The sequence below is a fragment of the Carettochelys insculpta genome, chromosome 1, assembly GCF_033958435.1.
Source record: "Carettochelys insculpta isolate YL-2023 chromosome 1, ASM3395843v1, whole genome shotgun sequence".
Taxonomy (NCBI): Eukaryota; Metazoa; Chordata; order Testudines; family Carettochelyidae; genus Carettochelys; species Carettochelys insculpta.
This window is the reverse complement of record NC_134137.1, coordinates 152,224,859-152,249,967: the sequence shown is the minus strand read 5'-3', so window position 1 is coordinate 152,249,967 and position 25,109 is coordinate 152,224,859. Positions and strand designations below refer to the sequence as shown.

General features: G+C 43.8%; 1 protein-coding gene across 1 annotated transcript in view; it reads right to left on the bottom strand.

Annotated features, from left to right (window-relative positions):
* The window catches only part of PPEF1 (protein phosphatase with EF-hand domain 1), a 69,066-nt gene that overhangs the window by 10,463 nt on the left and 33,494 nt on the right, over nt 1-25,109 (bottom strand). The window contains exons 6-13 of the mRNA XM_074987804.1: nt 20,094-20,140; nt 14,136-14,302; nt 10,808-10,844; nt 10,171-10,320; nt 7,661-7,984; nt 6,260-6,445; nt 3,798-3,940; nt 3,040-3,146 (exon numbers count right to left, since the gene is read on the bottom strand). Coding sequence (XP_074843905.1) covers nt 3,040-3,146; nt 3,798-3,940; nt 6,260-6,445; nt 7,661-7,984; nt 10,171-10,320; nt 10,808-10,844; nt 14,136-14,302; nt 20,094-20,140 — 1,161 coding nt within the window. The remainder of the gene's footprint in view (nt 1-3,039; nt 3,147-3,797; nt 3,941-6,259; nt 6,446-7,660; nt 7,985-10,170; nt 10,321-10,807; nt 10,845-14,135; nt 14,303-20,093; nt 20,141-25,109) is intronic.

The following is a 25,109-nucleotide window of genomic DNA, read 5'->3' as shown; positions in this document are numbered from 1 at the left end:
TGGGCCTCTGTCCTCTGGTCAGTCCACTAGGACCCCTTAAGGGCCCTGTTGCCCTCACCGGGGTGAAGGGAAGTCTGGGGGCGGGGGACGACGACGCAGGCCCTGCCCACTCATGCCAGGGTCTGGCCCAGTGACCCTGTGCAGCTGCCAGTGGGAGGAGCTGACTCCTCTAGCCCTTGGCACAGCCGCTCTCCTCCCTGGGCCACTTCCCCAGACGATTCCCCCTGGTACCTTCTCCAGGCTGTAGCAGTCACAGGTCCTCACTCCTGATCCTGTAGAAGCTCCCGCTCTCCCGCTGTGAGCTCCAGAGTTCCTGCTGCTCCCCTCTGCTCCTCTCAAACCTGTTCTCTCTCTGCTCCTGTCTCCTTGCGTCTCTCTGCTCACCTCACCCTCTCTCCCCCTGCCCTTCCCACTGTGGAGGGTTTTAAAGGCCACTTATTTGGCCCAGTCATCGGGGCCGGGTGGCTTTAATCAGGCTGAGCCATCGGACACCCAGCTGCCTGTGATTACCCTGCAGGTCCTTCTGCTTGTTTGGGCTCCCTCTGATGGGGCCCTTCAGCCTGGGCCTGCCACAACATGTACCTGCTCACAAGAGTGTGCTGATTAGCTATGTGCAGCTGTAGCCCTCCAGTTGAATAAACTTTTCTATTGTGTAAGTCTAACTTTTTCACTCCTTTGTTTTTGGGCGAGGGCCCCAAAAACCCCTGTCTCTCTGTATGCCTGGCTGCATCCACGACCAGGGAGCCAGGGGCCGGGGGGTGAAGAGGTGCTTGTGCCCTGTAGAGGGGACAAAGTACTGTATTTCATTTTTCCTCACTGTGGGTTGGGCCAATGCTGATGTCTGCCACACAGTCTTAGCCATCTGGGCAATGGTTTTGAAGAGGGGCAGCACCACTCTAGTGGGACCCAAAGAGGACAGAATATCCATCACTGGGTCAGCCTTGTCCTTGACCTCCTTCACCTGCACCCCCAAGCCCTGGGCCACCTGGCGAAGGAGCTGCTGGGGGGCCCAGCTGTCCTCCAAGACCAGGGAGGGAGAAGAACCAGCAACTGCTTCGTCCAGGGATGAGGATGAGGAGGCACCTGCCTGCAATGTGCAGCCCCTATCCCTGGCTGACAAAAGATCTGGTGCATCCGCCCCAATGCGAGGGGAACAGCTGTGACGACTGTCCGTGTGACGCCGAGCCCACAGGGGGTGATGCCAAGCCCCGCACCATGACAGGAGGAGGAGGAGGAGGAGGAGGAGCCACTGATGCCAACATCACCTGGAACCCTCCAGGCCCAACAGGTGCTGGCATGATCAGTGCCACAGTGTCCAGCACTGAAGGAAAGGGTGACAAAACCACCAGAGCCACCAGTGGTATCAGCACCAACCGAGTCAGTGCCGAGGAGACCGATGGTGCCGACAAGCACTATGCCGTGGGAAGCAGCTGTTCTGAAGAACTGTCCTGCGGAGGAGCCCCCAGTGAGGCCAACGGTGCTGAACGCGGTACTGAGGGAGCTCCCAACACCGACACCAGCGACAGGGCCTGGGACGGTAGCAAATGAACCGTCCCTGGCTCACGTGAAACGCCCCCGGGATCCAAAATGGCCTCTTCAGTGCCGGCTGCCAGTTCAGTGGCCAGTGCCCCAGCAGAGAGCATCAGTTCCATCTGGAGGACGCGCAGGCACTCGTACTCCTGCCCGAACTGGAAAAGTAAGAGTCAGACTCCAGCTCAGATGCCTCTGACACTGAAGACCAAGGTGGTGCCTGTACCGAAGGCGCCTGCGTCGTCAATGTGTGGGACAATGTCGGCACTGTCATCATAGTCACTGGCTGGGCCGGGGGTGTTGGTGGCCCCAAGATGCAGGGCAACTTGACACCTGGGTTCTCCGCAGTGATCAGAGGCCTGCTGTGATTTGGAGGAGGCTCTGTGCCACTCTGAAAGCCTCCAGCATTGACAGTAGCTACAGGGAGCAGGGACTGGACCTCAGGACCAGTGTTGACACTGAGCCTTTTCTTTTTGTGAGGCACCGTAGACTCAGACTTCTACCTCCTGGGAGGCTGAGGTGCTGGCCCTTCTCCGTGGCACCAGGCACCCTTCTCCTTCATTGACACTGTGGCCGAGCTCGGTGCCACTGCATTCTGCACTGAAGAAGATGTGCTCAGCCCAGCCCAGTTCTCTGCCTCCATCAACAAGACCTTGAGGTACTGAGCCCTGTCCTTCAAAGTCCTAGGAACTCAAACAGTGGTCCCGCAGGTCGCTCTTGCCCAAACACTTCAAGCAGCCTCAGCGTAGGTCACTCTTCGGTATGTGCTTCCCACAGCCAACAAACAAACTACTCTACTAAGAACAAAATAACTATAACTATTCAACCATTCAAACTATTAACAGCTAATTAGAAACTATTTACAGATAAGATCTAAGTACTACCAGCTAATTAAGAGATCGCTCGCACAAGGGGAGTTCCAGCAACCGACACCCTGGATAGTAGGAACTAAGCAGGAGGTGTGGGTGGTGCCTGTATTGGGCTCTATATTGGTGCCACTCCAGAGGTTGCTGTACCCATGCAATGGCTACTGGCTAAGGGAAAACCTTTCTGGCAACTGGGCACGTGTGCTTGCGTACATCTACACTGGAATGCACATGAACAATCACTCAAAGAAGAAAAATATATTGTATTCCTGAAATGGATCCAGTTTTAAGACAAACTGTAATGTACTCCTGCTGCACTCCACCTCCGGGAACTTTGTCCTACGCAGTGTTTGTAAGTCTTTACACAGAACGCTAACTTACAATGGCAAGAAAATAATTAATAATAATAATAATAATAATAATAATAATCAATCCAGATAATCAGTCCTGGGGAATTCTGCAATTGTTGCACTTGGAACCATAGTAAAACTTTAAAATTCCAGGACTGAGATATTTAATACAGTTTAGAGACCGTGGATTTTAGGTCTTATTTGATTTGACAATGCTGGCAACTGAACTTTAAGAGTTAATTACTTTCATTTGAAAAGGAAAGGAGGGTTGTGGTTGTGGGTGCTTTCAATACCTGTGGAATTTGAGTCATACTGTTGGAAAGCTGCTATGAGTTCTGATCTCCGGGAGTAAAGTTTCTCTCGCAATGAGTTTAATGCAGACCATTCAACTACACTCACCCTGTGAACAAAAATACCAGAGGGGACAATTAAAGGGTTGAAATTCTCTAGCTCGTCAAATGTTTCCATATGCAGTATTTGTAACAATCCACTGAAACGAACTATTTCTATTTCGGAGCACTGCATGAAGCCCTCCTAAACCATTAAAAAAACCAAAAAGAATTGTGCGAGCTTATCTGTTCGCTCAATTATTTAAGTCAGACATTATAAATTTAAGTTGCACGTCCTTTACGCTAGCAAAGATCCTATTATGTCACCCATGGCAGAATTACGCTGACAAAATTCCTAGGCTGATTCACAGAAGTACTACTCCAGTGTTATACCATGGCATTACACCAAAATGAAAGTAATGTCATACGATGCTGAATCAGGCCCAGCAGACTTTTACCCTGTACTGTCTTATGCAATTCAAATCCTTGATTCATTTTATAGACCCACAAGTAACTCAGAAAAATCAAGTTAGAACTGTTAGAACCTCTTATCTGTCATCACATTAGTTTTATAATCTGTTAAAGAAAGAAAGAAAACCATGTAAAACAAATGGCTATGCAAGTACAATCAAACCTCTCCTGCAATTTATAACATGAACAATTCACTCATTCTGGGCGCACACTGCTACAGGTGCCTATGAGCGATGTCATCTTTACTGTACCTCTGGTGAAGAGTCTGTTTGCGTGTGCATTTACGGACTTGATATTGCACAAAGCGAGGTACCAGATCAGGGTTCAGTTTGAGATAAGCACCACGGTTGCTGCCATCTTCATAGTAGTTAGAGGCAGAAAAAATAGTGATAACCTGATTATAAAAGAAAAATGAAATCTATGGGATTGAGTAAAACTGCTCCTTTTGGAACTGATGTTTAAAACCGGCTTTAGAAAATTGAGACAGGTTACAAAATGAAATAAATGAAGTGTAAAACCCTAATAACTTGTAAGCCTGCCAATGGCTGCTCCCCTCAACAAAATACCAGCTCTGGTGCTTCAGGACCATATATTTTGTTTCCCGAGGACTTTAGTTTATAAAACAAACAAAACTTCACTACTTCTTGTGACACAAACAACATGTTCCTGTATCAGAGAGGTAGCAGAGTTAGTCTGTATCTTCAAAAACAACAAGAAGTCCTGTGGCACCTTACAGACTAACATATTTTGGACCATACGCTTTCGTGGGCAAAGACCCGCTTCATCAGATGCATGAGTGGGGGTGGGGTTCAGAAGAGGATTTAAAGAGGGGGTCTCAGTAAAAGAGAAGGGCCAGAGCTGACAAGGTCTATTCAGGCAGGGTGGAAACGGCCCATTATCAGCAGTTAATGTGGAGTTGTGAACATCAAGAGAGGAGAAAACAAGTTAGTTCAGTCAGAGGGGGAGTAGGAGAGCACTTCAATCTCCCTGGACACTCAGTAACAGATTTAAAGGTAGCAGTCCTGCAACAAAAAAACTTCAAAAATAAATGCAAAGAGAAATCTCAGAGCTGCAATTCGTTTGCAAATTTGACTCCATCAACCAAGGATTGAACACAGACTGGGAGTGGTTGGCCCAGTACAAAAGCAGTTTCTCCACTCTTGATGTTCACACATCCACATTAGCAACTGACAATGGGCCACATCCCCCCAACTGAACTGACTTGATTTCCCCTCTCTTGATGTTCACAGCTCCACATTAACTGCCGATAATGGGCCATTTCCACGCTGACTGAGTAGACCTTGTCAGCTCTGGCCCTTCCCTTTATGAGACCCCTCTTTAAATTATTCTCTGAATCCCTCCCACTCATGCATCTGATGAAGCGGGTCTTTGCCCACGAGAGCTTATGCTTCAAAATATCTGTTAGTCTACAAGGTGCCACAGGAGTTCTTATTGAACATGTACCTAGGATCTAAATCATGGTTTTCAATGTCCTTGCCTTCTGTCTATCCATGCAAGTCAGAGAGAGAGAGGGGCCAAGAAAGAAACTGGAAGGAGGTGAACAAACTTGAACATTGATACTTATAATACAGTGGGTCCTGACCTTTCTCTGACAGAGGAACCCACTTCCCATGTAGCAATATGAGAAGAACAGGGTGTCCATGACCCCTTCTATTCTCATTGCAAACCCACGTAGTAATGAATGTAATTCATAATAATGAACTACAGCATAGCTACAGTAAGATTGTTGGAATTTTAAACTTAAGCAACAGGAATGACCCAGAGACATCTTCCCTAGTAATTTCCCAGTACTAGAATTTACTCAGAGTAAGATTTCAGACATAAAAATGTTGCTCAGATTTTTTCCCTACTATCGGTAGAGGAGCTCTAACGAGCATCTGTGCTGATCGATTGCCAGCATGCGAAAAAAGAGTTTCAAAAGCACTTACAGTAAAGTCCATAACGTTTCCATTACAAAGCGCTGGTCCTCACATTCAGTGGACCTTTCAGTGAGCTGCTTTTTCTGAGACACAAGGGCTGTGTCTAGACTAGCCCCCCAACTTCGAAGGGGGCATGGTAATTAGGGCGTTGGGAGGTTACTAATGAAGTGCTGCAGTGAACATGCAGCATTTCATTAGGCTAAATCTCCCCCTTGGCAACTTCCAAGTGGGAAACTTAGAAGTGCTGGCTCCTTTGAAGTCCCTTTACTTCTCAAAATGTACACGCAAGCCAGCACTTTGACGTTTCACACTTGTAAATTGCCGCAGGCGAGGTTCAGTCTAATGAAGTGCTACATATGCACCACAGCACTCCATTAGTAATCTCCCAACACCCTAATTACCATGCTCCCTTCAAAACAGGGGGCTCATCTAGACACAGCCAAGGACATGCTTTCTTTAAAATATGCCTTTTCCTAAGGTGGATGTGGTCTGACATGAATGGAGGATTTTAGTAACTTCAAAGCACGGATGGCTATGGCACTATGCATGCAGTCATTAATAAATCTCCCGCAACTCACCTTGAGGGCTAGGGGAGTTTTGCCTAAGAAAGAACTGCATGACTCAACCTCACATGAGTTCAGCGTGTATCCCCAATACCTACTTTATGGAACTCACTCTTTCTCATCAATCAACTTAGCTTCTACGTTTGTTACTCCCAAGGAGTTTTTTGTGACGCTCGCAGCAGAATTTTACTTTACAAGTGAGGCTCTTACCTTCCCACTATGAGTGATCTCATAACCTTCCTGTTTACATTCATGAGACCTGATTAACATCTTCAGATTACACTGTTTAAGCAACCTGGCAGTAACATCAGGCCCAAAGTAGCAACCACCTCCACGAAATTTGTTTGGTGTGCAGCCGTTTTGGTTTCTTGGATCACTCCAAAGAATATCAACCACCTTTGAACAGCAAACCAATATGCATGATTACTGACAACTAGTACAACACAGACTACAACCTGGGACATTATTTAGAACTTCTGGCCATGACAGGGGCCCCAACCACAGTAAGATACAACTAAGCCCCAAATATAGTCTTTGCAGGCTTTCATTGTTTCCTTAAACCAGTATATTCCTTCTGCATGGAAAACCTTTCTTTTCATTTGCCTTTATTAAAAACAAGCCATCTGAGTTCATCTTTTAAATTTAAATCAATAGATAGATTTTATGCTGCATTTCCAAATAATTGCAGAAATAGCTGTCAAGAGAGAACAAAGCACTTGCTGTTTGTTTCTGCTGTCTTTGGAAATCTTGCATGTCAAAAGAATTATACAATTTCCACACTAGAGTTTTATTAATTTCAACTGTATTAAAGGACATGCCTTCTTAAATCACAAGGATCCCTGGAAGAAGGCAAGTTTCCTACGCTGGAACAGAGCTGCTTGTGGAGAAACCAATATAACCACCCACTCTTACTTAAAGGAGTTGACCAAAGAGAAACTGAGAAAATGGCCACATGCTTTACAATCAAATTTTCCGATTATATTCAGCTCTGTGAACTATAATCACAGATTTGTCACAATTCACTAAATTATTATACACTGAGGGCTTAATCTTGTTCTTTGTAAACAAGGCAAAAGTGGAGGGAAGATGACAGAGGAAATCTCTCCTCCCTGAACAGAAAGCAAGCTCTCAGGACATGACGCCAAAGAGTTGAGATTTGCTGGGTAGATCAGTGTTCACCTCCCCAGTCCTACTCGTATGCATTGCAGCCACAAATAAGGGCAGCTTTTGAGCGATGATTGTGAATTTATAGTCCATTTAAAATAAAAGTACCTTTTGTACCATCAGATCTTACCACACAAGGACACACAACTGCATCAAATACTATGAAAATGGATTGAAGTGGCTGTACACAAAGGAAATATTTCACTACAGAAAACTTATTTCTTTGTAGAATAAAGGGAAGTGGCTTTAAAGGCAGCTGAACGACCAAAGGCAGAAGGTAGATCCAGCCATAATGATATTGCTTCATTGACTGTCCAGAATTATCTCTGACGTTAAAAGTTCTCTCTATTCATTTCAGAATCAAATCAACCTTTTTTACACAAAATACATTCTATTTGTATGCATAGATGAGTTTTTTTTAAGAAGTCTGTATTTGGTTGCACATACTTGCTTCCATTCCTTTGCTGTTAGCTCTGGAGACACACTCGGCATATTGACACTGGACCCTAGATATTTTGTGTCTAGGAGAGGGCTAGAGTTGCCACCATCATGAAGAAGCCACATGTGCTCCCCAACATCCAGCAGGTCACTGGTGTATCGTCTTCTATAGCTCGATGAAGATGATGGCGTGGCCATTCCTCTGACAGCAAAATCCTGCTCAGGACGGCATTTCTTGACTCTTGTTACAGGAGAGTACTCGATAAAATCAGTCCTTTTTGGGTCATGGTTTCTCTCTGTGCTTGATTTTTGTGGTCTCAGCACAGACTTCATCTATAAGACAGACTTATCAGTACATATTTATTGATGCTTATATAATTTTAAAAAATCAAAGATGCTTTATACTTCTTCGTACGCTCCACATGCTCAGCAAGAACTGCTTTAAGGACATACTAACCCATCACAAACTGGATTCAAATGCTGAGTTTTAACTTTTCACTAAATATAGTTCTTGAACTCAGGGCAGAGGTGAAAGTAAGCAGGTGTTCCTTGGTACACAGCTCTGGAAAGAGCTGTCTGAGCGGCAGCAAAAGCAAAAGCCAGCAGGGAGCTACTTAAAGAGCTGGCAGGGACCCAGATTGCAATAGGACAGTATAGGTGTGGCTACTCTTGCATTCCTCTTTCGAAAGAGGTATGCAAATTAGATGAACCAAAATGCAAATAAAGTATAAATTTGCATATTCAACAACTCATTTGCATATCCTAAAATCAAAAGAACTTCTTTTGAAAGAAGAAAGCCTGTGTAGACGCTGCTCTTCAAAAGTAAACCCCATCTTCAAAAGAATCCTTCTTCCCATTAAATAAAGGGAAGAAAGATTCTTTCAAAGATGGGTTTACTTTCAAAAAAGCAGCGTCCACACTGGCTTTCTTCTTTTGAAAGAAGCTCTTTTGAAATGAGAATATGCAAATGAGATGCCAAATATGCAAATTTATACCTAATTTGCATTTTTATTTACCTCATTTGCGTACCCCTTTCAAAAGAGGAATGCAAGTGTAGACACACCCAACCTGTAAGAAATTTTAAGTTACTTTCACCCTGATACCACAGGATAAATACTGTGGTACCTAATTCCAGTGGAAGTGAGACACCTATGTTGAAAATCTGACCCTTTATCAATAATACTGGGGATAATAATATATTTAGTGAGAAACATGAACCTCTAGCACTATACTGGTTTTATTCAGTTGAAAGCAATGGAATAATGCCAGTATAAAACCGGATCAACACAGCAGCAATTCAGACACTATATCCTTAAGTAAACCTAAGCTCCTACAACTGCTCATCAATGCTAGTGCTCTGCTGGAACGGTGTACGCTGGCTACGGCAATTCATTTTAAAACAAATCTTTTCTTGAAAGAGCCATGCTGCTTCTTGCATTCGCTTTTGGAATCCACTCGCACTAGCTCAGGTTTTTTTAGCCAAAAAAGTACTTGTATTAAACAATGTACTAAAGAAAAATAAAATTGATTCTACAATAATTTTCTCCTAGAGTTGGAAATATCTGAGCAGACACTGCTTTTCCCCAAATGGTTCCGCTCTACCTATATAAACTGGCCCCAGTGACGACCGCACAGCATGCAAAAAATAGCAGCTAGATGTCAGTAACTGCTTGTGGCAGCAATTTGCGCCAGGGATCAGTTTGGAACACCATAAATGCCAAAGCATAGCCTGGAATCTGGCCCACAAACATCTGACTCTTACTGAAGTATTTCAATACTCTCCCATGGAGCTGATTTCTACCTGTTAATTATGTGTTGCATAGAAGCTGCATTAATATCCACAAATAACAGACCAAGCGGAGACTTGGGGTCAGGAACTTCCACTGTTTACAGTGGGAGTTGCACCTGTTTAATCTCAGTGCTGAATTTGACTTCTTGCTTTCTGAACATGTTGCTATGAAAAGTGGCATTGTGGCTGCCTGTGCACATTGTCCTGAAACAGGCGACAGACAGGCTGATCCTTGACTTCTGTGATATTTCACCTTGGTGTAAAGTGGCTTCATGCAGGCTAATGGATTCCTCTTGCACAGACCAGACTGCAGAGCTAGGGGCCCAGTGCACAACTAAATTTAACAGACATTCACATACTAGAGGGATTTCTTAGTTCTCATGAACCTTCTGTGAGTTGTTAAAATAAGGTAAAGGTTACATTTTCTAGGCAAACATATAGTTTTGCTATATAGCAGATCAGATCCTGAGGTGGTATAAAATGATGTAGCTCTACCTATCTCATTTACACCAGCTAAAGAGTTGGCTCAAAATGTCCATTTAGCACCACTCACATAAAGGTGTGAATAAGTCATTGTCCCTATTTTACTGTATTTTCTTTAGGTAATATCTACTGTCTTCTCTAAATCTACAAAACACTCAGATTACTTTACCTTAATATTTTAACAAGTAAACGTTTTCACAGATCACAAACAGAATAAAGCTAACACCATAAAAGCAAGGCCACTTACCTTATTTCTTTTAAATAAATTCAGGAAATCCAAATCAGTGGTGTCTGATATTCCTCCATGTACGATTAGCACTTTTCTGTCAATTACAGTGGCAAGAGGAAGCCAGCTATAAACATCTTCCAGAAGATTTACAATTTTTTTGCCATGGGCCTGTAAAATGTATTGTTTTATTAGATATCATACTTGAAAGCCTAATCACTAATCACAACAAGTAAATCATTTGGAAGATTATTTTGACTTAATTGTTTTGCTGGGACTTGAATAATCTGTATGAGCAATTCTCCCCACTGGTTTAATTCAGAAATAGAGTATGAATATATACATTTAAAAATTATTTTCAAAACTACTGAATTGTGCCTTGATCATTTCATTACTCTTCTAGTTTCATTTTTTCTGATGTTCTGTTCGGCTTCATAAACTTTTCCTATTTCACCTCATACATCTCTGGTTATAAATAAAACTGGTAGTCCAAATTCTAACCTCACAGTTATATTCATATAAATCCAAAATAATTCCATTGACCTTGATGGAATTACTCTGTATTAATACTACATTGCTAAGAGCAAACTTTCTTGTTGACATCCATGTTAGTCTGCACATGTTGGAAGCAAGTAAAGAGGGACAAAGGGTATCTCACCTGGTACTTCCTCATAACTTCTTTTGTGAAGCCGTATCTGAAAAACAGAGACAGTCACACAAACTGAATTTCTACATGATCATTTTTCACCAAAAATCTGCAACAGCTTCTCTGATACATGATTTGAAACTTTATGGCTGCTATTTAAGCTAGTGGCTACACTGTAATTCTTTAACAATAAGAATTAAAAAAAAAAAAAGCTGAGAACTACAGTATCTCCCAGAAAGTCCCCACTCTCTCTTTTCCTCTTCTACCACTCATATCATGTCCAAACATTTTCTTGATTTAACAGCATACGCAAATGACTTTTCTCCGCTCACTGATTCATTTAGCTGAGGATGAGTTTTGACCATTATACAACATAAGTAGACCCAGAGGAACTGGTGGGCTCTTGCCAGTTAACAAAAGAGAAACTTCAGGCAATTCTTTTGCCTAATGGATTTTCAAAGCTACTTACGTGACTTCAGAACACAAGTCCCAGTGAAAGTCAATGGCAACCGTCCTCTTAAATAATTTATGTTCTTTCTAAGAGCTCACCAACTAAGTCTGCGCTCCACAAAAGGGAGGATTCTGATCTCCCATTGGTTTTATTTTATTGTAACTCTCTTGATTTCAGGGAAATGAAGTCATGGTGCCTAACAGTGCAAGAGGCTGATCCAAAGCCCCATATCAGCCTTCAAATTTGCCAGTGTGTGATATGACCACACAAAATATGTGACAAATGACCATAAGGGAGAACATCTGAGTTTTACTGCACACTGCCCGATAACTAGTAACAGAGAGTAAGCCATGCTAGTCTATACACTATCAAAACAAAAAGCAGTCAAGTAGCACTTTAAAGACTAGCAAAATAGTTTATTAGGTGATGAGCTTTCGTGGGACAGGTCTGAAGAAGTGGGTCTGTCCCACGAAAGCTCACCTAATAAACTATTTTGCTAGTCTTTAAAGTGCTACTTGACTGCTTTTTGTTTTGCCCGATAACTGATTGATTTGTGTTTTTCCACTATAAACTCCATTTTTAAGAATATTGTCTCAATGTGCGAATTAAATTGTTTTTAAAAAAGCAACACAAAAAATAGCTTTGTCTACAACATATGGACCCTCTCTTATGGAACATCACCAGGGTTTAAACTCTAGACCTGACCTCAGGGCTGTCCTTACAAATTATGGGGCTCTATGTAACTGAGGAGCCCCCAGCAGCTCATGTCAGGGTCCAGGTGCTTTCCAACACTCACACACATGTGGCTCCTCCTAGGGGGCTTCCCTCCTCGATGGGTGCCTGAAGTGTCCCTCCTTTTCCCCACCAGCAGCTTATCAGTACTTCAGGGCTTCCCTGGGGAAACAGCAGCACTGCAGAGCCTGGGGGCTCCTCTCTGCCTCCAGTCTGGCGGTCGAGACCCCTCATTCGCTGGGTGCGGCTGGCAGAGATGAGCATCTGGGGGAGGCGGCAGGGAGAAGCCCTGCGGAAGCCCTGGGGAGAGGCTGGAGAGGAACTAGCAGAGCTAGTCAGTGCCCTCCTGAGGCTGAGAAGCACACACGGCTGCATAGGGGCATCCAGAAATTTGGTGTCCTAAATTTTCGGGTGCCCTACACAGCTGTGTATTTCACATATGCCAAGGCAGAACACTGCCTGAGCTCCCCTGCAAAGCTCTCTCTACCACTTCAGCTAATAGACTCATTGATCCTCTGGGTAAAAACCATGAGAGAAGGACACAACCCCTCCCTTGCTATTTGGTCAGGCAACTCTTTGCTACACAGCAGCAGACTGCTGGAGATCAGGACGGCTGGATTCTCCTCCTGGGCCTGGGCGCAGAGTGTTGTCAGTGGCAAGAGACTGGAGGCTACAATCTGGACAGCCAATGACGCTGCTTTAGTCCATTTTCCTGAGATGCAGTGTGGCTGCATGGATGAGGTCTGGCTCTGCCACGTCCTTAGCTTTTTTCCTGAAATCACCTTGCTCAGCCGTTCTAGTCCCTTATTTGTACAATGGAGGAGACCGGTGCTAACTTGCCTCCAAAGGCCGGAGTGGGAATCCTTACTCCCTAACGGTAGCCAGTAGCAGTCAGATTTTAACTCATGGCTCCCTGCGTGTAGTCTGCTCTGAGGGGGCAAAGGGCACCCATGCACAAACATAAACTCACACATGCACACTCAACCCAGTCCCTTTGGTTCACTGGCTTGCTCCCCTGGTCTGCAGTGGTACCTGGCGTTGCTGGGGCGGGGTGGGATGGTACTGCACTGCAGGGGAGCCCTCACTGCTGCTAACCACACCAGCAACAGCCACTGCAGCGATGTCACTGCTCTGGTGCTACTGCATTTGCCTCCCTGCTGGGGCTGCTGCCGCCCAAGGAAGCTACTTGCTGGGCTCCTGCTTCCTCCTGCCCGTTCCAATATGTTCTTCTTGCCCACATCACCTCTCCCTTCCTCTGTCCATCTCTCCCACCTGCCCCATCCCACCTCCCTTCCCCAATGTATCTTCTCACTCCACCCCTTGCTCCACCCAGAGCAAGAGGAAAGCTGCTGTATAAGCTCCCTGAGCCAAAACGTGGGAATGACCAAGCCCCCTTCTCCCCACCTTCTCTCCAGGGAGAGCACAGAAGTCCTGCAGAGAAGTTCAGCACTTGCAGACATAGTGGGAAAGTGGTGCCTGACTCCCCCTCCCCCTTCAGGCCTTGACTCCGTTTGCGGGGTGATGCCCCCTTGCACCTCCCCAAACAGCACCTACGCCCGGCTCCCATCTTAGTGTAGTTCACTGGGGGCTGCACGATATTTGGACAGGAAGTGGCTTTTGCTTGGTTTGGAACACCAGCTGCCTTATCAGTGCTGGGGAACAGGCCGCCTGATTCAAACAAAATATGGATTGTGCCTCAAAATCTAGTACATTCAGAGATGGGGCTGGAGGCCAGAGAAAGTAGGGGCTGCTCCTGACCCATTCCCCTGAAGTGCCTCCTGTTCCTCTCCCCTGACCCTCATGCTCCTGCCAAGGAGCAGGGTTGGCCGCAGGGAGGCCCATTTTCCTGTGGTCCCCGCAAGCATGTGCCCAATAGGTCCAATGGCTAATCCACCACTGACTACGCTTGAAAGCTCTGTGAAATCAATTGACTTCAGTGGGCTTTGAATTGGGCTGTGTGGGAGAAATGAAACAGCTAGGTGTTTAAGGTATTTCGTAAAATACCCCTTCCTCCTGCTAACCTAAGATGCAGAATACGTGCTGGCTTCCCCAAGAAATAAACCTGGGGCAACTGGATTTATCACTAACATAGCAAATAGCTCACAAAGCCGTTCATCTACATGATATCTGCATGGGAAAAGAACTAGAAAATGTTACCTCAGGTTCATCATGTGGTCTTCATGGTTCCCTCTGTTCAAGTGCAAGTGGTTGGGATAGACCAGAAGAAAGGCAAACAGGATTATAAGTATTTCTATGGAATGTTTTCCCCTATCAACAAAGTCCCCATTAAAGAGATAAGGGTTTTCTTCTGAAGGCAACCCATTCTGTAGTAGGAAACAAAAACAAGCAACGTTAGGAAGGCAAACTAATTAGCAGGCATGGCTTGAGACGAATTTCCAAAAAGAAAGGCTTATAGGGCTTTTAGATTATACTTACTGTTAAGTTTATTTTTATAACAGGATTAAGTGGAGTTGCAAGTGACAGTGGGTTATATTCCTAGATCATCTACATAATACATGGACATGAGAGAAACACATTTTCTCTTCTCTTTAGGACAGGTCTATACAGCACCTGCTAATGATTCATGGAAATCTGAAATCTCACACAGAGCTAACTCTAATTGTTGCTTCTACTGACAAAATTATATTAAAAAGATGCAGATTATTACTCTCTGCAATACCCCATGCTTTATGAAAACTGTCTTATGAATGCAACGAGGGGTCCTGTGGCACCTTATAGACTAACAGAAATGTACGAGCATAAGCTTTCATGGGCAAAGACCCACTTTGTCACCTCCATCTGACAAAGTGTGTCTTTGCCCATGAAAGCTTATGCTCGTACATTTCTGTTAGTCTATAAGGTGCCACAGGACCCCTCGTTGCTTTTGCAGATCCAGACTAACACGGCTACTCCTCTGGTACTTGTCTTATGAATGTGAATATGCATGACTCAAAAAAGCTAAAGGCAAAACGCAGCATGTAACATACCCACTTTAAAGTTACATTCTGGTGAATGTGTGTATTCTACTTTTGTGCATGTACCATTCTTGTATGAAAAGTTAGAAATATGAAGCCCGTAGGGTTACCATGTTTGACCTTTCAAAAAAGAGGACATCCCTGAGAGGGAGTGTACCTGTATCAGTATGTAAAATAAAATATATAAATAAATGGAGATACACATCTCATAGAACTGGAAGAGACCTCAAGAAGTCATCAAGTCCAGTCCCCTGCCCTCTTGGCAGGACCAAGCCCCATCCCTGGCAGATTTTTTTTTTAAATCTATTTGCCCCAGACCCTTAAGGGCCTCCTCAACAAGTGAGCTCACAACCCTGGGTTTAGGAGGCCAATGCTAAAACCACTGGGCTATCCCTCCCACTACCAACTCTACCACTGGTGAGGCCACAACTGGAATATTATGTAGAGTTCTGAGAGCACATCCCCTCCCAGTACAGAAAGAATGTGGATGCATTGGAACAGGTCCAGTGGAGGGCAATGAAAATGATGAGGGGGCTGGAGCACACGACCGATGAGGACAGTCTGAGAGATTTGGGCTTATTTAGTTTGTAGAAGAGAAGAGTGAGGGGCAATTTGATAGCCTTCAACTTCGGAGTGGGGGAGGGCTCTAAAGAGGATGGAGAGAGACTGTTACCAGTGGTGGCAGATGGCAGAACAAGGAGCAATGGTCTAAAATTACAGAGGGGGAGGTGTAAGTTGAATATTAGGAAAAACTGTTTTACCAGGAGACTGGTGAAGCACTGGAATGCGTTACCTAGAGAGGTGGTGGCATCTCTGTCCTTAGACGTTTTCAAGTCCCAGCTTGACAAAGTCCTGGCTGGGATGATTTAGTTGGGGCTGATCCTGCTTTATGCAGGAGGCTGAACTCGATGACCTTCTAAGGTCCCTTCCAGCCCTAGGATTCTATGGTTCTATATACACTATAACACATGAATACAACATGTATTGGTAGATACAGATACACTCCCTCTCAGGGTAGTCCTCTTTTTTATATAGTAACCCGAGAAGTAAGGATTTGTTTATAAGTCTAAATGTGCTAATGAGAACCACTACTGATACTCCAGAAAGTTAATTGCTCAGAGCTCAAGGTAACAATCTTTGAATGAAACAAAACAGCAGTCCTGTAGCACTTTAAAGACTAACAGAATGATATATTAGGTGATGAGCTTTCATGCGACAGACCCACTTCTTCAGGGGACTCAAACTCAGTTTGCCTGAGGGCCAGTGCTAGTCCTCAAACCCTCGTTGTGGGCAGGCAGCCCTCCCCCTGCACACACACCCTTTGGCAGGGCTCAGGTGGGGGCAGAGGGTCTCTGAGCATTCCCTCCCTTGTGTGGCTCTCCTGGACCCACCTGCTGGCCTGCACACGCCTCCCACCTATACACATCACCTGGCTCCACCCGCTACCCCCAGGTGATTAAAAACCTGTCTCCCCACCACCCCAACCAGCAACAGCCAGTGTGGCTTCTGGGACTGAGCAAGCACCCTCTGTGGCTGGGACTGAGTGAGTGTTGGGAGCCTAGGTGCTGCTGGGAGCTGTGTGTGCAAGTCTGTCCCACGCGCTGCCCTCCCCCAAGCCCTGGCCAGCAGCTGTGCAAGCCCAATTGAATAACTTTTTCAAACTACTTCACAGGCCGGATTGGGGAAGTCCTCATAGTGCAGGTGGCCTGTGGGCCTAGAGCATGAGACCCTGCTTTACATCTCTGGGGCACAACACAACACCACGGCACGAGATACTCAGCATTTCTTGGGCACTTACGACATTCCTTGAAAAAGTCCAGCATCCCAGCAACTTCATTCTGAGGAGTGGAATGGGACACGTGATGGGACCCACTGTTTTATTCAAAGACCTGGGTAAACTACTGAGTTGCTGATCTAGGACCTGAGCCAAAGCCTAATGGCACCTTTCTATTCTTTTTCACACTGCTGTTAAAAGAGAGCAGTATTTGATTTCTCAATTCTCTGGAGAGCACAGGCTGGCAGCGTGGCTGAAGTGGCATGCTCACCCCTTCAGCAACTTCCTCCCCATTCTCACAGTTTCTGAATTAAAGGCCACAAAAAGGACAATAACAATGGGAGTGTGAGGATGAAGTGGTTTAAAGTGGTTAAAATAAAAGGAGGAAAGAAGGAATCCTCCAGGCTCCAGGGAGGGCTGGGGAGGAAAAGGCAACAAACTGGTAGTATGTGGAAAGTTGATTTATTAGAGTAACATCAACTGGTGTTTGTTCTCAGAGGGGTAGCTGTGTTAGGCTACAGCTTCACAAACAAACAAACAAACAAACACACAAACACGCAAGCAATTCTGTACCACCTTAAGGACTAACAATTTTATTTATTAGATGGTGAGCTTTTGTGGGTAAGACCCACATAATCAGATTCATCAGGATTGCTTGGGGGCAGGGGGGAGTTTGGTGTTTGTTCTGTGAGCACTCCCAATTCTCCTTAGTAAAGCTTGTCAGAGCCCTACTTTTCAAAATCAAGTTTAGATTTTGAACGTAGACCACAACTATACCTGGATTACAAATTCAAAGTGGTATTGTAGCTCCTTTGATGTTCCCTGGCCAAGTTTTAATGTGTTTCCAATCTGGCCAATGTTCATTGAAAGTGGTAGTTCCAGAGCAAAACAAAATTAAAATCTATAGAAGCTTGAGACACTTCAGCGATGAGAACAAAAAATAGCTCCCTAATGATTTGTGGAATAGTGCTGTGAGGCTGTTTGCTGCTGGGCCTCATTATTGTATCTTCTCATGTTGGTGGTTAATTAGCTTCCCTTTGTTATTTGCCTTCTGTTCGGCTTCAGGGTATCTCTACACATCAATTTAACAGAGCATCAATTTAAAAGAGTCCAATTTAGCAATACACAGTTTAAAACTCCAAGGCTTTGGATGAATGACGAGAAAAACTGTAATTTAACAAAGATTCATGTCCTGAATGAAGCATCCACACAATGGACACTTCAATTAAGAAAAGGTGAGGAAGTCTTTTTAAAAAATGAAAAATAAAAGAATCAGGCATACTACTATAGTCTCAGAGAGGTAGCCATGTTAGTCTGTGTCTTCACAAAGCAAAACAGCAGTCCTGTAGCACTTTAAGGACTAACAAAATAATTTATTAGGTGATGAGCTTCCATGGGACAGACCAGCTTCTTCAGATCTGAATTTCTGAGTTTAAGAATATGGTGCTAATAGAGTTGCAAGTGGATCCCAGGTGTAGTGCGGGCCAGCTCCCCTACAGATATAAATTGCAGCTCCATTTCCATCAATTAACCTATGCTTTATGCAAGTTCAGGATCTAGAGCTTGTGAGGTTAGGTGATGATGGGGAGAGAAAGAATGGATAATTAATTCATGACCTAAAGCCCTTTTGCACTGAGTAAGTATGCTCAAGAAAAGCGACCACAAAAGAGCCAGGACCTATAAGCCACCTCCCCTACCAAAGAACACCCTGTCATCCCATGCATCCTGGGATGTGCACAGCCAGCACAGACTGTTGTACATACTTACCCCTCCCCAGCCGGAAACCCTGGTACCTGGTGGAAAATCAGGGATCTGTCAGGAGAGTGTTACTGTGGAATTCCTAAGCATAAGGGTTACTTAAATCTGTGCTGTGGACTGAACTATTCCCATCTGCATCAATTAATCACTCTCCAAATAAGCAAGCTCCTCAATTTTGAATTGCCTGATCTCTCAGAAGTCATGACAAAAGCTTTGCTTTTGTATGTAGTTTGATGACAAGTTCCTGTCAATAAGATCCTAACTATGAAAATTTGGGTAAAATCCTGGTCCCACTGACATCAATGGTAGTTTGGCCACTGATTCCAACAGAGTCACAATTTCATCCTTCACATTCAGGTCAGCTTCCATTAGTTCGTTCTGATTAAGCGACAAACCCTGTTCTCCAATAATATTCAGTCCCAAAACAGAGCTTTTACCATGCCACATATACTGGAAGTACACTTGAATCAAGTCTTTCTTCATGCTGTTCTAATAGGCAATTTGGAAACGGAAAATTTGTCTTATTGCACTATCAGCTAAAAGGCCAGGAAGCAAAGAAGTAGCTAAAATTGGTGACTTAATAACATGGAAAGTTGACCCCTACATAAGTCAGTATTGTACTAAAATGTATTTAATGAGGTTTCTGCTTGGACAAAATATTCATACTTGCAGCTGACAGATGAGTGGAAAGTGTGACTGAGCCACTTAAAGAGGGATTACGTCATTCAAGCACCTGGATTAACTCATGCCAGTCTTGGTTCAATGCCGATGAATACAGAGTAATCAGTCACAAAATGAAATCAGAGGGAGTATCTGTTAAATTGAAAGATGGTGACTCACACTACAAAGAAAAAGAAATTTGGATCTTATTGTAGGAAAATTCTTATGCCTTCGGCTAAATATACAACTGCAGAAAAGACAGCCTGGAGTTTTACATTTTTCACAGTAGCAAAGCATAATTATGTTTTATTTAACATGAACCACATGCACAGCTGCTGAAGGCTAAATGGAGGAATGGAGGATGCCCAAGATATTTTCATTTTGTGAAAAACAGCATGACTGCTTTCAAAAATGGAAACGCTTTTAACCTGATAGAAGTGGTCTGCACTTCGCTTCCTGTAAATAAAAAAAACAACAGGCCACTTTGTAGATATTGATTGGACGTGTAAATGGGTTTGGAAAGGTTTGAGAACACAGCTACATTGTTCATAATGGCTAAAGCAGCCAGGATGCAGGGTTCCACCAGCGATGAATTTGGCTCATTCTCTTTGAAGAATGAGCCTTTACAAAATATTACAGCAGCACCCAGGAGCACCAGGACTTTTTAGAAGGTACACACGGCCATATATAATTTTGGTTTATTGAACTAGTCTATGTCCTCTGTCTGGCATTCAATTAAACTGTCAGAGTCATAGACACCACCATTGCTCTCTTCAAAATGGCCACTTGATTGCTGAGATGGAACGACAGCTGAAGCTGTCAAAGAACTAGCCTGACCTGTAGTCTGTGAAAATATACTGCATTTACAGTACTTAACATTACCTGTGTGATATTTCCTAGCACCAGACCTAAAGACTGAAAATGCTCAGGAATGAAGTATCCAATTACCTTGTAGAATATCAGCATAAGATCATCCAATTTTCCATGCAAATCACCTAGAGGGAAGAGGATATTCAAAGATTTGTGACAAAGTCTTTTATACCATACAGAGTAAATGAAAAAAAAAAAAACCTGAAATTAAACATGACAGTTGGTGTCAGTTTGATGTTATCACATTTTCCCTCGTGGAACAGTCCTTGCACTTGGTTTATACAGACTGCTGTTTCAAAGAAGCGTACCTGAGATGCACCTCTAAACCTACAATAGCCTTGCATGAAGCTTGAATCTTTTAATGTAGGAGCACTGGAGGGCAGAGGATCAGCTGCACCCTTGGGCTATGTCTACACATGAAGCCAACATCGAAATAGGCTATTTCGATGAATAACGTCTACACGTCCTCCAGGGCTGGCAACGTCGACGTTCAACATCGACGTTGCACAGCACCACATCGAAATAGGCGTTGCGAGGGAACATCTACATGCCAAAGTAGCACACATCGAAATAAGGGTGCCAGGCACAGCTGCAGACAGGGTCACAGGGCGGACTCAACAGCAAGCCGCTCCCTTAAAGGGCCCCTCCCAGACACAGTTGCACTAAACAACACGAGATCCACAGAGCCGACAACTGGTTGCAGACCCTGTGCCTGCAGCATGGATCCCCAGCTGCCGCAGCAGCAGCCAGAAGCCCTGGGCTAAGGGCTTCTGCCCACGGTGACCATAGAGCCCCGCAGGGGCTGGAGAGAGAGCATTTCTCAACCCCTCAGCTGATGGCCGCCATGGCGGACCCCGCTATTTCGAAGTTGCGGGACGCGCAATGACTACACGGTCCCTACTTCGACGTTGAACGTCGAAGTAGGGCGCTATTCCTATCCCCTCATGGGGTTAGCGACTTCGACGTCTCGCCGCCTAACGTCGAAGTTAACTTCGAAATAGTGCCCGGCGCGTGTAGCCGTGACGGGCGCTATTTCGAAGTTAGTGCCGCTACTTCGAAGTAGCGTGCATGTGTAGACACGGCTTTGGAAAGAGATAAGCACTTGAAGATCCAAATGCATTATGGACAAGCACTTGAAGTTTAGTTCATATATCCAGTGCTTTGTTACCAGAGTTGGGTGCCCTAGAAATACTTGTGAGAAGATGACAGGAACCTCAAAATAAGTGTTTAACATACCTATGAGCACAGCCAATATGCACACTGGCATTAAGCAGATGGTCATGCTCAGCTGAGCAGCTAAATGTGTGTATATGAACACATAAATGAATGGAATTTTTAAACAGTTCTTATTTTTTAAAAATATCACCGAACCGATATGGTTATCTAAGATATATCATACTTGTCTAATTCAGGACTAGAGTTCGGCTCTTATGGGAGGGGATGCTTGGAGACTAACGTAAATAATCCTTCCAGGAAGATATAAACCAACAATCCCAGTTCTAGCAGCACTAGAGGGATTTTTGTGGAATTGAATACTATTCAACAGGAGGAACTTGTCCTTGTAATGTAAAGGGCTCCTGCACCACTGTAGCTCTTCAAAGTAGACAAAGTGGAATTTAACTGGGTGCATAAGCTCCCTCTGCAAAGGAATGATTTGCACCTGGAGGAGAAGGGGAGCCACAATCGGGTTAACTTGTAGCTCATCATCCAAAAGGTTTCCAAAGTGAAATAAATACACTCAATGATTTCTTGCTTTTACATTCAGTAACAAAAATTGTGTGGGTGGAAGCATTTCTCCTCTGTTCATAGGGAATGTATGCAACTCTGTTAGAGATTAAATTAAGGGCTATTTTAGTCTATTTAAACACTCTTGTAAACGTTAAAGTGCTATGTGGTTCAGCTAGGAAAATATTTCAGGATAATATTTAATCCTTAGTATCTCTGTGGAGTTCAAAGGGGATCTGGAGGGGAAAAAAATCTTATTCTAAGTTAATCAATATTTTGGCCTGAACATCAGTAAAAATTAGACTTTCATCTGCTACAAAACCTCTTTTTGGTTTCAAAGGACATTATTTATTTCAATGACAAGAAGGGAAATCTTTTAGATGCTGTTTAAATAGTGCAAATGAGTCCACAAATAGGAGTACATATGGTTACTGATTAGCAAGAGAGCACTGATCTGTCAGCAAATATGGGCACACATTTATTTGGTTCAGATTTGTGTCTCTTTTTTTTAACTGTTGTGAACAACAGTTTACCTAAAAGACCTCATTTAGATGCACAGCTGTGCAAGTAAAATTCCTTGTTTGCAACTACATTATATTCTAAACAAACGCTTATGAAAATATTGGTAAAGGTTGAACTTCTCTGGTCTGGCACCCTAAGAACCTGACCGGTGGCAAACGAGAGAATTTGCCAGACCACAGGAGGTCAATACTGTCTAGCAGCACTACCTACACTTCCACAGCTTACTGGGCTCTTAGAAGACATTTAGGCTGCTGCTACACTACCATTGTCCTGTTGGACGTGCCATGGTAATGAGGCAATTCGAAGCAGGCTAATGAGGGGCTGACATGCATATTCAGTGCCTCAATAGCACAATGGTGGCTGTGCGAATGGACTTCAAATTGCAGACTGACAGTAAAGATGGGGTCAGCTTCGAAATAAGCGCCCCACTTCGACATTCCCTTCGTCCGATCTACTTCTCTGGAAGTAAAGGAATGTTGAAGCAGGGTGATTATTTTGAAGCAGCCCTCCACTGTCAATCTGCAATTTGAAGTCTGTTCACATGGCTGCCAATATGCTAATAGCGTGATGAATATGTGCATTAGCACCTCATTAGCCTGCTTCGAATTGTCTCATTACCAAGGCACCTCTGACAGGACAATGGTAGTGTAGCAGCAGCCCTAGGGTAAATTAAAGCTAAATAGCAGCACAAAACACTAAGAGCTATGACTGATGGCTGTAAACAAACTTTCTGGAACCACAGGAAACTCGGCCACACCCATGATAAATGGTTGTTCAGCTAACTAAAACATGCCAAATTATGGATGTTGCCAAATGAGAGACTGCCAGATTAGAGAGGTTCACCTGTATTTATATGCACCTGTAACTGTACAATTAATAGCAATTTACTATTATTTATAATGCATCCTTTGAAAATCTTATAGGTGTCAATTATTATAGCCATTACTATACTGTTTTGTAGCTAAAACTCACTATCCATACTGGATTGTCTTTTTACCTATAATTTATTACAGTTTAATCAAAATGATGGATGACTGGTACGTCTCATTCTGAAGTGTTTCCATGTGTCAGTGTATGAAGATTAATTAACTTCTTGAGTAAAGGAAGATTAAGCCCTATAATGACACTAATCCTTTGGGAGGCAGAAGGTTTAAAAGGCTATTACACATGTTGTTATCTACAAAATAATCTATTCTAGAGGCAGGCATGTTCTCACTCAAGGGCTTCATTTTGCCATCCCCATCAATGGTAGCAGTCACAGAGTAAGATATGACTGAATGTAAAGATGGCTGAACTCGGATTAAAACATGGTGAACTTCAATGTACTGAGTGGTAAGTATTCTTATATATATGCGGATAAGAATTCCAGTGTACTGACAAGGTGATGGGTAGCAGCCAGCATGGATATGTACGGAACAAATCATGCCAAACTGATCTGATAGCTTTCTTTGGTAGGATAACATGTCTTGTGGATAAGGGAGAAGCGGTGGATGTGGTATACCTAGACATTAGTAAGGCACTTGAAATGGTCTCACATTATCTTATCAATAAACTGGGCAAATACAACTTAGATGGGGCTACTATACGGTGTGTGCATAACTGGCTGGATAACTGTTCTCAGAGGGTAGTTATTAATAGTTCACAATCAACCTGGAAGGCCATAACAAGTGAGGCTCCACAGGGGTCAGTTTTGGGACCGGTTCTCTTCACTATCTTCATCAACGATTCAGATATTGGCAGAAAGAGTACATTTAGTAAATTTGCAGATGATACCAAGCTGGGAGGGGTTGCAACTGTTTTGGAGAATAGACCCATGATTCAAAAATGACCTGGACAAACTGGAGAAATGATCTGAGGTAAATAGGATGAAGTTTAATGACAAATGCAAAGTACACCACTTAGGAAGGAATAATCAGTTTCACACACACAAAACGGGAAGCAACTGTCTATCAAGGAGTATGGCAGAAAGGGATCTAGGGGTCATAGTGGACCACAAGCTAAATATGAGTCAACGGTATGATGCTGTTGGAAAAAAAGCAAACATGGTTCTGGGATACATTAACAGAAGTGTTATAAGCAAGACACAGGAAGTCATTCTTCTGCTCTACTCTGCTGATTAGGCCTCAGTTGGAGCATTGTGTCCAGTTTTGGGCACTAAATTACAAGAGGGAGGTGGAGAAATTTGAGAAGATCCAGAGAAAAGCAACAAGAATGATTAAAGGTCTAGAGAACATGAGCTATGAGGAAAAACTGAAAAAATTGGGCTTGTTTAGTTTAGAAAAGAGAAGACTGAGAGGGGACATGATAGTGGTTTACAAGTACCTGAAAGAGTATTACATGGAGGAGGGAGAAAAATTGTACTTCTTAGACTCTGAGGCTAGGACAAGAAGCAATTGGCTTAAACTGCAGCAAGGGAGACTCAGGTTGGACATGAGGGGAAACTTCCTAACTGTCAGGGTGGTTAAATACTGGAATAAATGGCCTAGAGAGATTTGTGGAATATCCATCACCGGAGATAATTTACAAGCAGGTTAGATACACATCTATCAGGGATGGTCTAGATGGTACTTGGTCCTGCCATGAGGACAGGGGTCTGGACTTGATGACCTCTCGAGGTCCCTTCCAGTTCTAGTGTTCTGTGATTCTATGACTACACACATGGCAGGATGTTTCTTTAATATACTCCATAACTGGGAAATACAGGGGTAGCACGTGACATTGTGTATCCCAAAATAGCACCCCAGGCCCTCCACATTCATCATGGCGATATGATTTTGATATGTTTTGTACAAATAGGTCTTGTGAGGTATCATTTTAAAAATCCTGATCTGTTGAACATTAAAATCG